The 17377-nt window shown below is 39.9% G+C and overlaps 1 protein-coding gene and 1 long non-coding RNA gene across 10 annotated transcripts in view; one reads left to right on the plus strand and one right to left on the minus strand.

Moving 5' to 3' along the window:
- Positions 1 to 17377, minus strand: part of ctnnd2b (catenin (cadherin-associated protein), delta 2b) — a 166315-nt gene that overhangs the window by 108340 nt on the left and 40598 nt on the right. For 8 of the 9 annotated variants that reach the window (XM_086042890.1, XM_086042891.1, XM_086042893.1 and 5 more), the window contains exon 3: positions 3558 to 3670. In XM_086042890.1, coding sequence (XP_085899016.1) covers positions 3558 to 3670 — 113 coding nt within the window. Of the gene's footprint in view, positions 1 to 3557; positions 3671 to 7009; positions 7151 to 17377 lie in introns of those variants that run through there. The other variant, XM_086042898.1, reaches the window with a different exon arrangement.
- On the plus strand, positions 15034 to 17135 carry LOC147140462 (uncharacterized). Its single transcript, XR_015088365.1, has 3 exons — positions 15034 to 15072; positions 15397 to 15498; positions 16812 to 17135. It is a non-coding gene; the product is annotated as an uncharacterized LOC147140462 (long non-coding RNA).

Consider the following 17377-nt stretch of genomic DNA (forward strand, 5'->3'; position numbering starts at 1 on the left):
TTGATGGTTTTGGCAAATATTAGCCTCTCAAACCCCACAAATAAACAGAAACACTGAGTTTGAAAAACTGTGCATTATTTTTATGTTGCACTATTAACAACAGTTAACTCCTTTTTACACTTGTGTGATTGCTAAGAATTTGAAGTTACTTCAGATATTGTCTGTACGGTTAGTTAAAGTTATGCCTCGAGTTGCCCTGGCTCATTAAAGGTTGGGAAACCAACTCTACACTGCAACAAACTGTGACCCCAACAATAAATTTAAAGTATATGTAAATTAATAATTCGGCAATGCTAAACATAGGAATATAATTCACTATGCAAGATGAGCTAGTTACAGCTTCAGCATATTTCAACCATAAGAAGAGGCAAGAAAATTTGAATCCTACGGGAAAAAAAACACGTTTGTAATACATTAGCAAGATGGCAACCAATGATGATAATTTGTGCTACTGGCTGACAACGATGCTGCTTCAAGTCTTTCACAGCCTGCACATTGCTGCTGTTATTTTTCAAACAGAACTCTCTGTGAACATATTGTGGAGCTAAATGTGTGGAGCGGCCAAACTCAGTCATTGATCAGTCCCTGCAAAGAGCATTTTCACGCTTTTTCTTCTTCACTTCACTTTGTTCACTTCTCAAGGTGACATGAGAATTACAATGCTGATGAGAAGCAATTAGTCCGAGACGGAGGGCATTCCTTCTCACTTAACTGAATCAAAGTGAGAATTGGGTGTCATTCTGCATGTGCGTGATTGAAAGAGACTCAGCCAAAGGATTTTTAACCACCTTACATTGTGTTGCCAGGAAGGCTGAGTACTTGACCATTATTATGTCAGAAAGAGATGTAATGTGTGGAATATTCACTGTGGAATCAAAGTGAAGATAAAGTCCGGGTCCAAAGCACATGATAAAACAGACAATTCATCATGCACAGTTTGCCTAACCTCATCAAATCAAGAAAGTCTTGACTGGACACAATGGAATGAAAGCTGCAATGAGGGTGATTAACTTACGTTGCCTGTAAGCCGAACGGCGAGGTAAAAACTGCTATGTTGTTCTTTGTTGCTCCAGTAATGGACTTTATAGATTATGTTCTTATGCCCGATTAGGATCATTGCTAGTGTTCACACTCATCTTCTTGCCACACATTATTTTTTTGATTAATTGTGGTCACATTATGCGAACAGCAATAGCAATAGGCCATTTGTGTTCTGAGGATTGTTTTGATTCAGTCAGCCGGTTTTGTCACCCTTGACCAACAAAAACATTAGACACACACTTCACCCACTGCAAATCATTTCTAAAATGGTAGTTGCACAACGTTTGCACATCCAGAAAAATAACATACCCCTGGACATGAACACAGACTACGACTGACAGTCAGTCCTGCAAATATAAACACAGTTGAAGTCATGTAGACAGACGGATGTGCTAACTTCACTAGCGTGTCTAACAAATTGGCTACAGTGTGTCTGCTACTGAGCCGAAAAATGCTGTACAACTAAGAAGACATCATGTTACAGGACCACAATCAACAGTGCCTCTGCTGGATGGAGCCAAGTAGTGCATATTGCATTATGCCTCGTTTGCATACCATTATGACTAATACACAACAGGGGCGGAGCCAGAATGTGTGCAAATATAAACACAGTTGAAGTCATGTAGACAGACGGATGTGCTAACTTCACTAGCGTGTCTAACAAATTGGCTACAGTGTGTCTGCTACTGAGCCGAAAAATGCTGTACAACTAAGAAGACATCATGTTACAGGACCACAATCAACAGTGCCTCTGCTGGATGGAGCCAAGTAGTGCATATTGCATTATGCCTCGTTTGCATACCATTATGACTAATACACAACAGGGGCGGAGCCAGAATGTGGCTGATGGGTGGGCCTGGAAAAATCAGGGTGGGCCTGAACATTCCTCTCATTGAGCACAATTCTCCTGTTCCGACACATCGAATTTCAAATAAAATGACAAATTGAATAATATGAAGTGCAGATCTTCCTTAGACAACCACAATTATGCCATTCTTAATATTCAATCAAATAAAAAGCATCAAAACACAAATCCCAAAACAATTTAATAATAATTTACTAAAAATTAAAAAGTATATACTTTTTCATGAATCTCACTGGGTAGGGAGTCTTATCAATCTGGGTGGGTCAATCTGGGTGGGTGGGCCACCCATAGCTGCGCCCCTGATACACAATCAGTTCCCAACAGTCAATGAATTGACTATGGTAAGAAGTTAGTTTTCCCATCACGTCATGTTTTATACATTGATGTTTCTTGTGCTGTTAATTTATTTTAACCTTGATTTGACTGTTTGATTGCATGGCCCTTGAGTACCGCAAGAGGCTCCTTTAAATAGAATATGTTTTTATTATTTAGATTAAGGTGAGCACACTTGGCAAGTCTTGTGAAAATTGAATTTGGACAATTTTAGATTTATTATAAATGTATTTATTTATGTATTTATTTAAAATCATACATCTCTAGGGTGAAATAGAAGATGAGAAAGTGATGCAGGCCATAGAAAAGGTTTGGTAACTGCTGCAATAAATGTAAATAAGCCATATGATATGCAGTAGTTCCTTTAATTTAGACCAATGGCTTTACATCATTCAATTGTGGCACAACCAGTTTATCTGGGAGGGAAAAATATGGATGATACACTATTTCATTTCTGAAATTGTTACGAAATGTTTCTTTGGGAATCACATAAAAGGATAAGCGCACATTTTGTCATAGAAAAGCCTCCATCCATTTTCAACACCGCTTTTCCTGTTCAGGATAACGGGGTTCTGGAGCCATCTTTTGTCACAGTGCACATGGAGACACGGGCAACCTTTCACAATCGCGTTAACACCATCACTGAATGGGAAATGAACCCACGCTTTCTGCACAGAAGTCAAGCAAGTAAACCACTACGCCATCAGTGACATACAAAATCTTATTCCAACAATCATTCAGAGATTTAAATTACAGTATTGGACTAGCTGTGGGATATATTATTTTTACAAAATTCATATGTAGCGCCAAAAAATAATATAAATTATATGAGAACAGGCTGCCACCTGACATGGTATTCTCTCCAATTCAAATCCAATGAATTTATTAGCATTGATCATGTGGTCAGCCTTCAAAACAAATACTGTATTGTGGCCTGTATAATATGGGTTGAGTGTATCGATTGATCATTTTTTGAGAGACAGGGAAAGCCACAGATATCACATTACTGTATATTACGGCCCTATATTCATATCAGAGTTTGCGAAGTGTGCATTGTGGAATTGTACAGTGGTTAGCATAAGACCAAGTGTGATTTTTTTTTTTTCCTCGAGATTAATCCTGGACATGAATCAAACAGGGAAGCTTTAAATATAACCTGCTGGAAAATCCAGTCACCTGCTAGTGCACAGATGATACTCATGTGTGTTCATAGAAGAGGGTCTGATGGATTTCATACACATACAAGCACACACATGTATACTGTAGCATACACACACGAGCCTGCACACACACGAAAACACATGTACTGCGCACACACCTGATGCTCGTCATGCTTCCAGCCTCAGAGCCAAGCTTGCATCTCTCCAGCTGACTGGCAACAATCTGTCGTTCGGCTTCAAGCTCCCTGGTGAGACGTTCAAACTGCAACTCCTGGAGTGAAAGAGAGAGATGGAGAATGTGTCAAAATTGTTCTATTTAGACTCACGCTAAATTTCTATTATGGATCCACCGTTCAGCACACATTTATAATTGTTGTGAAATTGTTGTCGGTGGGGAAACACTCCATATTTTATCACTTGTATGATAATATTAGAAGAGTTTACAAAACTCTTCTTATCTTGCATCCATCCATTTGCCTATATTTTAATACAGGAAAAGTAATGCTGTCTAGAAGATTATTTTAAAACGTTTTACATTGTTTTCTAACAAAGAGCACATATTGCAAAATTTGGTGAGTTTTGTTCTTCACAGTGCTGTGAAGTGTCATAAACATGGGGCATTGTGAGATATAAATATACACTGTATACTGTATCTCTCTTTCTCTCTGGAAAAACTGTAGAGGTGGTAAACTTTTATTTTCAAGGGAACATTTTGTTCAAATGATGTCAAGTTTTTTCAAACTAGTGGAAGAATTCTGCTGGTGGAGAATTATGTGTACAAGGCCGGAACACAAAGCCAGCCAACAGCCAATTATAATGTTAATGTCAAATGCAGAAATCATTATGGCTAATTTAACATAACCAATTACCTCAAATTATGCAAAACACTGACTGGTTGTCAAATTCCACAAAAGACCATGCAATGCCTGCAGTGTGGTTTAAAATTATGGTTTGTATTATCAAACTCATTGATGACAGTCTACTGGTGGGATTCTACAACAAGTCATGTCATGGTTTTTACATAATCAATCTTTACTATGAAAGATTTTAAAATACAGACAATATGCACCCTTTACATATTTATTTATTTACACTTTCAAAACACGTTAGTGGATACACTCATAAAATCTAATGTCATCCAAGCATTTTCCAAGTTTATAATGCTTTAGTAGGCTGGCTTTTATTTTTTGTCTTCACATATGTACACCTCTGTAAAAGCTCCATAAATTCGCATCAGTCAATTAGTTGTCTTTTCACTATATTGTCACTATTTTTCATTACATAGAGACCCATAAGTTTACATACATGGGACAAATGACTATTTTCTGAAAATAATGATAAACAGTTCAGAAAACGGATGGATTTTTATAATATTTACGTATAATATAGTATTTCAGTGCATGCCCTCCACTGCTGAAAATAGCCTATTAGAACAGCTGGATACCCCATGGCCTTAAAAAAATAAAAATAAATAAAAATAAATAAAATAAAAATCAAGAGGTGTCAGATATGGGAGGCCAATCCACAGGCACACAGACCAATCGAAACATCTGTAAAGTGCTGCTCTAACCACTGACGAACAAAAATACCATCATGAAAGGAAGCTCCATCTTGCTGAAAGAAAATTGGGAAGTTCCTTGTTTAGCAGGGACGGAAATATCTCTTTTTGCATCATGCGAACATACAGTACTTCACGGCATTAAGATTTCCATCAACAAAAGTCCAATCATCCTGTCACCCCATATCCTGACCCACACCATCAGGAGGTACCTTGCATCTTATTATTCCAATAACATACGCTTTGTCAACATCTCCACCAGTGAAGACCACATATAAAAAAGTGTTTTCAAAACAATGCTAGCCATGTAGATGGCTACAAATGCTACACATTTGTTTCATTTAAAAAAAGTGTATTTTTCCCATGTATTGAGATTCATAGGACACCCCATACAGTAATTACTCCAAAAGAACTATACAAATGTAAGTATCTGTCCTATTATAGGGATATATATGCATATATGATGTGGCTAAATTCACAACACAACAAACAATGAGCACATATATTTTTGCTCTTTCGTCAGAGAATATTATTGAGAGGGATGATAATGAATCTCATTAATCTATTGGATCTTATCCACCCGAGGCAGCTCTAGGCTCACTTCCATATTGATACAATATGATTATAATAAGTTATTGCTGGAGTCAATAATGTAACGCATTCAGGGCCCACTTCCTCTGTAATTGTCCATCTTCCTATTTTTAGTAGCAACTACACACACATCTGCTTATACTCATTTAAAAGAGGCATTAGCATTCATATATATAAACACAATTTTCATGTCGTCCAAACAGAAAAAGGGGGTCTAATAACCAGAGCTGGGCATTTTACTAAAAAAATCGCAGTCCGACTCCAGCCGGCGTAGCCTCCTGCCGAACGTCAAACCGCCTTTTTGTCCGGCCGCCAAAAACAGTTATCGCCCATAGGCCAGTCCGCCTATGATTTTAAACGCTTCCGTTAGCGTTTCGGACTACCAACTTCGACAAACCACTAGCCTACTACTACTACCAGCTCTGCTAATAACAATGCTAATGTTGTATGAAGTTACCCTTGAGGAAGACTGCAAGACTACAAAATGACGTGGTAATGCAAACACCATGTCCGTTGTAGCAGAAAATGTTCTGAGTGCACAGCAGAGTTGATGTTAACATGCTGCACCACACACACACACAGATGGGCTTGCACATGCTGCTGGGGTTGCTCAATTGAAAACACTGTTGACCAGGAAGGGCCACATGCACCCTCTTCCCTCTTAATAGCTTTAACATGATGAAACATGAATGTGTTTATACAACACTCTAAAACACAAATCATCCTGCAAAGCCTCTACTTAACTGATATACTGAAGCAATACACACAGTTATCCAAATTTTGTTAAGAAAATGAGAAAGAAAATATTTAGAAAATTGAATGTCATGCAGAATGAATGTTTTTTCAGTTGTTGTTTTTTCCCAAAAAGGCTTATAAAAGAAGTGGCGTTTAAGCAGGTGCACAACTCAACCTGCCATAGACTGCAAAGGTGCAAGAAAGCTATAAGACATTCCATCACATGCAGTTAAAACTCACAATCCATGGTATGAACCCTATTTACATTTTACAAACTACTGCATCAAAGAAAACAGCTTGCTTCCTCCTCTGTGATATGACACTAATACAATCATCCTCATTAGTTGATGCTACGAACATAAAAAAACCCACCTACTTCACTGAAACAATATCACGGCTGACGAAGGAAAAGATGAAAGAAAGGTGTTGTGCTTGTTTGTTGCATCTACCGTCGAGAGCACCGGGCTACTGAGAGGTGAAGCTGAGATGAATAACTGCGTGGATGGCGAGAATTCTGTTGAAAAACCCAAACAAAAGGCTCTGTTCCCTCCTTTCCTCCTTTCCCCCCTGCCTCAACCAATCTCTGCTGCCTCCAAATGAAGGCCTGACAGGCAGACACCTGTTACTGCAGGCTGAGGCGCACCATGAAAATTTCAAGGGGAAATTTTTAAGAAAAGTTACAAAGTAAAGCCATGAGGCAGAAGAAGTGTGAGTGAATCCACATACCTTCACATGGACCATACTTCACAGAGCAGACTTCAGTCTCGCTTTTCTCTTTGCTACCCTCTGGCCAAAAACATTTCCTCTACTACCTCCAAAAGCTCATCTGCCTTGGGTCGAGGCACAGCAAAAGGAGAGAGAGACAGAAGGGGAGAGAGACTACAAGTGTCACTTGAGCCTTCTCTCGGATTTCTCCATGTCTCTTTATCACTCCCTCCATGGGGGCCATGGACACACTCACACACACACACACACACACCCACACACACACACACGCACACACACACACTCACACACACACACACAAATGCAGTGTTCAGCGAGGCACAAAGGTCCCCATGGCAACGGAGCATTTATAAGCCCAGTGGCATTATTCATGCAACGTTGCATCACAATGGGCCTTCCTACTGGCCCACCCAGCAAAAAAGACCATTGCACACCAATCTCTCTCTCTCTCTCTCTCTCTCTCTCTCTCTCATAGCATATATACACCACCTCCTCCACTGAAAAGTGAGGAGGGGCTTGAGGACGAAGGTGAGGCAAGGTGAAAACTGAGCAAAATGTATAGACCCTTCTCACTGATGTCATTTTACCTAATAATGCTTAGTTTCCGGCGCCATATTTGAGGGCCCGGAAGCAAGCTGAATACACGAAGAGAAACCTTCTCCATTGTTAGCGCTTTTGGTCATCAGTCTACTTATGTCTAGTTTTGTGAAAAATTTCCCTTTTAGGACATCGGCCCATCAGAGGTGGCCATTCCGTTTGACCGACGGACCGTCCGTCTGTCCGTCACCGATGGAGGCCCGTTTTGCTGATGCTAGATGATAGACAGGAAACGCACTAAGCACAGGTGAAAGTGGATTTTCGTCCGTCCGTGCAATCATCACTAACCTGGCCAAGTCCGAATGGACCTCACAGTCCATCACTGACTCCCGTTTAGCTGACGAGAGACGGAAACGCGACCCAGACTTTATTGACTTTATATGTATAGCTTGTGGCAGTATTCACCAAAGAGAGATTCATGAGTTACTCAGGCTGACTAAGAAGTAATAAAATAGCTTTGAATACAGAGACAGTTAGACAGAGAAGTTCTTGTGTGTTAAGTTTTATATTTCCATATTTATTTTTGGAAAGCGTGGGGTTAGAGGTTGTGAATCGTTATTTTGCCGGTCTGCACTCCATATCAGAAGGTGGCAGTATTGCACCAATATTTGTTTTCTAATTGCTAAAACACAGAAGAAGAAGAAGAAGAAGAAGAAGAAGCAGAAAAAGAGGGAGAAGAAAAAGAAGAAGAAAAAGATGAATTTGAAGAAAAAAAAAATTCTTTTATTGTAATGGGTATTTCATTTCCGTTTTCACAAAGATTAGGAAGCATTCTAATGCTGCATTCACACCAATTCCGTTGGGAGCGTTTCTGGCGGCGCGTATCAATTGGAGTCAATGCAGTTCGTGCAGGCGGGCGCGGTTGCGTGCTGGGTGGCGCGAACGGCGCGGCAGCCAATCAGCATCGGGCATACTACATCACACACAGCCACACAGCGTCATGTTCACTCTTCAACTTTACCAAGACAGCAATATTGTTTGCATTAGCATAGTGTCGGCCACTTGATTGCGATGTTGAAAAATGCTGTCGTCGTCTACTACCAAGCGAAGGCCCTCCCCTCTCTGCTGTGACGCGAATGAGCGGCTGCAGCATTTCGCTTTCTAATTTCCTGGGGTCAAATGCGAGCGAATGAAGCGAAGCGGAACGCTTCATCGGCGATTGGTGTGAACGTAACATAATCCACCAGGATTGTACCTTTGGCAACAATGTGACACGGGATTCTGGTTAAGGTGTTCAGAACTTTAAAGTAAAACCTTTAAGAGTTAAAGGGGCAGCAGGCTCTTACGAGTTCAATAGTTTGGCAAATAAGCGTAAGTTATGTGAAATGTAAAATGTATGTGTGTCAAGTGTTTGAGTAGCAAGCCGACACATTATGAAGTACATAGTGCACTCCGTTTACCATTTTAATCAGATTGTTTCAGATAATGGATGGTCGATCACAATTTGGTTCGGCTTGAAAAATAGATGCATCCAGACGGGTACTCAGGCTGCTGATGGATGACGAATGAAAGACTGGCAAACTTTAGTAAAATGGCCATATATTCTGTGCAATACACAGTGGAACCAGTCGTTCGAAATCAATATGTAGAAAAGCTGAAGATGGTCGGAGAGACATGATGACGGCAAAATACCAACTCCTCTGAGAAACTTCCAAAATCAGACTAGTGCAATGAAGCTAGTTTGTTTCCCGAAGTGAGTTATCACAACATCGTGAATTACTTGATTGTAAAGAAAAGTGCCTACACTTGGGATGACTTTGATGCTCTCAAGAGCCCGGCGTCTTGTAATGACTTTGTGTCCAGATGTGTGAAGGATGTCTGCTGAATTCAACACAACAATCTTAGTCTCATGATAGAAAAGATATGTTGCTTTTGGTTGTCACAGTATGTTGATCAAGACCCGTTGCCAGAACCCAGCCTTAAGGGGGGCACATGAAATGCACGGGGGGCCCAATTATTATTAATACCCTACAGCAGGCATGTCCAACTCCGGTCTCGAAAGTCGCCGTTTTATGTCTCCCAACTCCAACAACACACCTTGATTCAAATGACCAGCTCATCAGCAAGCTCAGAAGTAGCCTGATAACAATCTTGCTCATCATGAATCAGGTGTTGGGAGTAAGGAGACATATAAAACACGCAGGACAGCAGCCCTTGAGGACTGGTGTTGTGTCTATAAATGGACAATTTCTTGCGATCTCCATTTGCTAGGGGGTGCTAGAGAGAATAAGAAAAAGGAGAAGGAGGTGTGCTGTTGTAGAGGGGAGACAAGAGAGTAAAGAGCGGGAACAGACTAAATGCTGGCATCCGAGTGTTTCATCTTGCACCAACACAAATACCGGGTTTGCGCCATATATTGGGATATCATCGCATAGCACTCCTAGTCAATAGCCTTGAATGGTGCCCTTTGCAACAACCGCTGACAAGTATTATCACAGACAACATTTACAATGCATATACATAGACGGACACCATATTGAGTACGTCGACCCCGCAGCCAAAGTGAAGCTATTTGTGAAGATGCCTCGTTCACTTGCTCCTTGGAGATGTATCATCAAACAAGAACGTCGCTTAATATGTCCGAAAAACTGTGAGCATTAGTCACCAAAATGTATGATAACATCTCAACTTAAGGTCACTTCAACTTCTGGAAATATATCAGAATGATCGCCCAAGTAGGACAGATTTTATGGAGATGGTGTTTTCCTTTCCATAGAGGCACTCACTACAAAGCTTATGTCACTCAAAGAGAGAAACGCTTTGTCCATAAAATACAAAATATTGGGTTGATATTTTTGGAGGTTGATGTGGGCAAAGGTAGAGGTGTCCACATTTTGGTGACGTAAGCTTTTCTTAAGTTGACTATTAGACTGCTGCCCCAAGTGCTAGTCTACTGCAGTGTCCTTGGCTCTCTTAATTTATAAATACATGCATATTGTACAGACATGCCTTGCCGCATTACTTAATGCCACACAAAAAAAGCGTGCATTCGGAGTATTCCGCCTGACACCAGCAGTTTACTAACACACAGTATAGGAGCAGCATGGCTCAGGTGGTAGCGTGGCCGTGTCCCAACCTGAGTCTTCTGGTTTTGTCCCTCAACCCTTGAGTGACTCTTTTTTTTAATAAACTAATACAATGCAAGTAATTTGTTTTTTTAAGAAACTAAGAAATGTTTCCCCCTGTTTTAACGTATAAACTCATATTTTTTTATACACTTTAAAAACAGTTGGGTTAAAAATAACCCAATTTTGAGTCAAACATGGACCCATCCACTAATTGGGTCAATTTGACCCACCTTCTTGCATTGGTTTGTACAAAATAGCCCAATTTTTGAGGGGGTTCCTATTAAACTACACATTTTTGGGGTTGTTTTGTGCAAAAACAACCCAGAAAGTGGATCAGTCCATTGTGTGTACCCAAAATTGTGCTGTTTTTAACCCAACTGTTTTTAGAGTGCACTTTTACATACTAACTACAAATCCAATTATTCCTCAGTCAAACCACATTTTCCAACAACTGAACCATCACATACAGCATTGCTTGATTTTGAGCTCAAATTGACACATCATGAAAGGGCTTGGAAATCTGCCACCAAATTATAATACAGTCCACAAAGCAAAATGTGATGCTACATGTGTTCACCCTCTTTCTTTGTAGGCTATGGGCGGTAATCTAGAATGTCTGGATAATTGTACATTTCTACAATATAAACAGCTAGTTCATGATGTATACTTTGCCCAGAAAGATAATACGCTTTGACGCTTTGATGTTTGCCAAAGTAGTGAAGAAGAATGTCATTCATAACACGTCTGAAATTCAAGTAAAATTCAACCATGTAAAAACATCACTTACCATGATGCAGTAAGCCTGGTAATTAGAACCCATTGCCTTCCCAACAGGGGGCAGTTGCTCCTGAGAAGATTGCCGCACCTCCTACTGAGTCAGACTAAAATGCAGACTTCTTTTTGTATTTGTTTATGTGACGTGTGCTGCTCACACCAAATAAACCAGTCATGACTGGCCAGCAAACACACAAGGCATATGCAAAGCACGGGCTAGCCTGTAGTCATATAATTCATTCAAATTGGTATCCGCCCATCTTGTGTGACTCTTTGAATATATGGACAAAATGCATGTATATGTGAAATGACTGTCAAGCTAAGTGGTTCAGGTTTATTCGTATAATGATAATGCTTGCAACATGCTTGACTGCATTGTACTGCAATGTGTTAGGGCTATGTTCACACTGCAACTCAAATCTTTTCTTTTTTCCCAAATGAGAAACGCCGTTTATTTAATCAAAAACAAGATATTGCAATTAGCAAACAAATTAGCAATTTTTACTGCATATACAAATAGTTTTGCCTGCCGAGTCATCAAACATGAAATTTATTAACCAAGTAAATCTTTAGTTATTAGGGAAATTTTCTGTAAGCAAGTCATTTTGCATTTCTACCCAAGTTGGTAGGTCGCACAAAGTTTTTAATCTATCCATACCAACTTCAGGTCGCTGAGCATCGTAATCTTCCACTGTAAGCCTTTGAACAACCTTGAAGCGGAAGTCATCCCAAACATATTTTTTCATGTTCTATGCAGGCCCACTAGTTGAAACAAGGTATTCTGATAAATATTTTGTTTGTGGAATAGGACTTATCCACCTGTTTTTTAGCCATCTCTGGGGGCGGCCATTTTGTCACTTCTGTCGACTGAAAATGACATCACAGTTGCTCAGGGCTAAGGTAAAAACCAATCACGTCTCACCTGTTTTCTGAAGCTGAGCCGAAATTGGTCGTTACTCGAGCCCTCAGTATTTTTGATGTCATTTGATGACAGATGTGACAAAATGGCTGCCCCCTGAGATGGCTAAAAATTGGTGGATTTTGCTACTAAACTCATATTCCACAAACACAATATTAATCAGAATGCTTTGTTTTAATTGGTGGACCTGCATAGAACATATTCTTGTCAAAAATATGTTTGGGTTAACTTATGCTTTATGACTCTCCAAACTAGGGTTGCCTACCGTCCCTTGAAAAACGGAATCGTCCCGTATTTAGGAACGTAAGTATGCGGCCCGTATTGAGTTGTAAAGGGACGCACTTTGTCCTGTAATATCGCAGAGTAAAAAATAGCATGTAAAATGTCGATGGAGTTAATGGAAAAACAGTTCTTTAACACACCACCTCCGCAACGCCATCCCGAAGTTATATTCAGTCGCGAATTTAGGTCGCTAACAAACCGCGAGTTAATTACGCTGGCATTGCATGATACGGCACAAGTCTCCGGCGTTAGTAGCAAGCAGCTGTTATCATTAGCAACAAGTGCCTGGCTGGTACTTCAACAGCTGTTCCTTGCTTTTTTTTTAACTTCTTTTTCAATATTGTGGAGATTATTTTGTAATGCGCTGTCCATGTGTAAAGGAAGGTGCCTTAAATTGCACTTCAAGGTAAAAAAAATCAAACAAAACCTCGTCCTTGTTTATTTTATAAAAACACTTTTGCTCATTAAAAACTTTTAAGAAAACAATCAGCTCAAAATGTCTGGCATAATACTTTGTTATTTTATACACTGTACCACATGGTACAGTGTATAAAATAACAAGGTATTGCGTTCTTAAATCCTAAACGGCCATGTTAGAGATTAGGATTTTTTTTTAATGGGCAAAAGTGTTTTATAAAATAAATGAAGTAAAAGTTTGAATCATCTTTTTCTCCCTTTTTTCTTTTGCTGATCCGAAACACAATCCGATCTCTGACTCAAAATCCGTGACCGATCTGAATCGTGACTTCAGTGATCCGTTGAACCACTAGTGAGTACCAAAGTCAATCTTCTGGTACTAATGTGAGTAACCCATGAAAAAAATGATGTGCACCCCTGTTAATATGGGAATGTACAATGAATGTCAGCATTATATGGACAAACAACATATAATAATTTTGGGGTGGAATAAACAAGTACAGTTGATTGACAAGTATGTTAAATAGATTAATAATACATAAAAGTAATAAATTGATGCATAATAGATAAAGAATACACTCACCGCCTTACTTTAACTACAAGTTCAAACGGATATGCATGATTTTTACTGTACAGGCAGTCGATATACTACATTTATATATATATACTAAACTTATCGATATACTAAACTATAAATATAGTAAATAGTAAGTGGACAAATATGTCAAAATGTTCTGCTGAGCTGATTAAAGGTGAGCTCATCTTAAGCCTCAACTATGACGTGTTTTAATCTGCAGTTGTCAAAGACATTTCTGCCAAGGCAGAAAGCTCTTTGCCCTTGGCAACACATAGTGAATATGCTGATTGGATAATAACAATAGAATCTTCTAAATCATAGATTAATATATATATAAACCGATGTCTATAAAATATATATATATATATTATATATATGAATTAATTGCAAATATCACGACTTTATTTTGAGGATCAATACTTAAAATTGAGCACTATGGATCGGAATATCGATATTTTGGTTTCGATACGCCCATCCCTCGTTGACCCTCGTTGAAGGCAGTCAGGTCGGCCGTCCCAGCCGGATAGGTGTCCCTTATTTATTTTTCAGGCAACCCAACTCCGAACCCTCTGAAGAATCTGAATCGAACTTTCATTGATGCTGAGCTCCAGCGCAGCGATCTGGATAGACTTTTATTGGCTTTGCACAAACACCTGCTCAGGGAGTTCCGTGTTGTCATCAGTGGTTTTGGTAGCACGCCATCCATTGCGTAGTTTGTCAAGAATGGATCTTGTTTTGAGAAACTTGCCACGACTAGCGCAAATAGCATTATGTGTGTGTGTACGTGCATGGGTGTGCATATGTGTGCGTGTAAAGGCTATTACGCTTCTCAAATTGGCAAAATAGCAGTCAGGGACATAAAACTTTTTGCCATGCAGCAATTTTGTAATGCTGCTCCAATGTCAATTGGTGAGCCCAGGGCAAAGGAACGATATGTATACAAAAACTGTGAAGCTTAAGCTGCCAAGTGCTAATGAAAATGGTACCTCAAACAAAATAGAAAAGAGGATAGAAGTGTATAATGACGACTCATGGAACACCCTGTAGGCCCTATTTAGTGATCTGAGTGACTGTCTGTGTGACTGTTAGGATTAGTTGATTGTCTTTAATGAACCACTCTCTCTTATATATATATATATATATATATATATATATATATATATATATATATCAGTCCCTCCAGGATTTCGCGAAGTTGTGATCGCAACTATTAACGTAAAATCAATATTTCATGTAAATTTGGTTGTTATTTCATCTGAAAAAGCTCCGTGTGTGTCATGTTTTGGCCTGTCTCCCTTGGCTGGGAACTTGGGGGCGTTTCCTACTTTGCCGCACTTGTGGTGCATTAGCAATCAGTGACTTTAAAAGGACTGCCACCGCGTCAGATCTTCGTCGGATTATTCCTCCTTGCTTGCATTCCTTTCCAAAAGTGAAACGATTTTCTAGACATCATAGCTTGTATATTTGTATATATTCTTGTATAGCTGTTTTGTTTCATTTATGCTGACGGGTTTTTGTTTATTTCTAATTGGCTTTTTTCCCTTGTTCCGTGGTTAACAAGTGATTTCGCATTTTCTCGTTTTCCCTCGCATTTTAGTGGGCGTCTTTTGTTGTTCGTGTTTTTCCCTGGCAGTGTTTCGTCAGCGACTTCTGTTGAACTTTATCTGTATTTATCGTGATTGTAAATACATTTTTGTTAAATCAAGTTTTTGTGTTCTCTCTGTCTACGTTTGTGGGATCCACCCTATTCCAGTTGTCACTGGAACGTGACAGAGGGCGCCCTACTGGAAATAGAGGGAGAGATGAAATCACGAAGAAGAAAATCCCTACGTCAAATCCTGTTTCAGTCGATGAGGTACGTTGATGGCAGAGAGACGCTTTGGTATGCATATGTGCTAATGATCGCAGCTTGGTAAGCAATTAAGGAGTAAGTAATGCGGGGACACAATTAGCGTGTGTTAATGAACAGGTTCCACAATCAAGAGCTTGTCAACCGGCCGCATTACTTAATATGGTGCTGCAACTGATCTTATTATTGATGGAAGACAGATCGACAGTTACAGCCTCAAGCTCACAGGCACAGCCCAGCCTCCATTAAAGAAATTAGTCAAATAAAAGAAGTGGGTGGTTGAACAAAAGGCTGCATTGTGAGGATGGATTCTCTGCATGTGTGTCTAAGATGTAACTGTCCCTCCCTCTCTTTTTCTTGCATAAAGATGTCTAATTGTGTGCTGTGGTGTCTGCCTGGCATTTAGTTATTTAGGAAAGGGGGGGTGCTAGTTCGATGAAAAAAAAAAAAAAAAATGTCACACTGTCTTTGTAGCTAGGATCGATGCTGTCCACAGTTTTGGGCAGAAAATTATTTGGTACACCGAGTCAATGACAAAGTTGTCCCTGAGGCGAAGGGAAACAAGCCAACAGGAGAAGGTGGACCGTGATAGCGCGCAGGGAGTGATATTGGAGCGACATTGAATAAAGAAGAGGAAAACTTCAGAGCAGCAAGGGGGAGGACAGATTCAGGGAGATTTAGTGTTATGTTGATCCCAGAGCTACTTAAATGTTCATCCCAACCAGACAGATTTGTCTTGTTTTCAGAGGACTTTGCTTGTGGAGCAATGTTTTAATTCCTTCCCTTTATCACCCCCCCCCCCCCCAATTTGACCCCCCCCCATGCTGGAACGGGTTTTAAGGATAATGTAAAGACATATGAAGTCAAGTCGAATATTCATCTTTAACAGTCACCGTCATATTACCGTAGCAGAGATACCACATATACAGTACAGATACATACATTTTGATCCTGGAATTAGCCAGTCACCCTAAAACGTAAAGGGTTCGCTCTAGAAACAAAGGCCCCGCACAATGTCTGATTGCTCATTTACTTTATCATGCTGTATGCCGTGAGACAATGAGTGACACAAAGTGTGATGTGCTGCATTACAAAGTTAAAAATCCTAAGTCATCCATCATTTAAACTTCAGTGGTCTTGAGACACAGTTTCATGAAATAGTTATGATTCTGAGGAAGCAACGTGATAATATTTGAATCCTGGTTCAGGGCGATATTGCTGACTAATTCTCTTTCTTCATTGACCGAAATGAAATAATCATCATCCACAATGAGACGAAGACTCATCAAATATAAACGAACATATCTCTTCCTTTGCAGTGTCAACCGTCTGCTCGGCATACTGCAACTCACTTGACTGTTTAACTCAAGCCTGGAGGGCTGGATTCAACGTGGAGCTTGAGAATAATGCATTGATTATTCATTCGTCGCAGTCCTGTGAAAAACACATATGTCCAATTTTGTCTTTTTTTTTTTTCCACGTTAATGGCATATCTGTAACGCAGAAACCCAATTCTAACTTTGTGCATGGGTGATGTTTCTTTTATGTTTTCCTAGACTTTGCACAGGTATAAATAGGCGTAAGTGGACGTTTACTTTGCTCTGTTGTGGGATGCAATGTAGCTGACTCCCAGCCGATGGTAGCGGATCTCTTCATTTGCATTCAAATGAGGGTTGTCGAAGTGCACGCAGTGTTTGACTTTGCAGAAATAGACTCGCCGGGGTCCGTACATGACATGGGCATGCACAAAGTTCGTTAATACAGGTAAACTGCAAGATGCAGAGGATGTAGCCTGTCGCGCATGTGATGTGGACACTTGCAGACCGCCTTGGACCCACGACAACGCATGTGACAATTACACCTCACCCCCACCTCCAATAGTTGT

Source organism: Filicampus tigris, chromosome 10 (genome assembly GCF_054856515.1).
Source record: "Filicampus tigris isolate MCC_2025a chromosome 10, RoL_Ftig_1.0, whole genome shotgun sequence".
NCBI classification, from domain to species: domain Eukaryota; kingdom Metazoa; phylum Chordata; class Actinopteri; order Syngnathiformes; family Syngnathidae; genus Filicampus; species Filicampus tigris.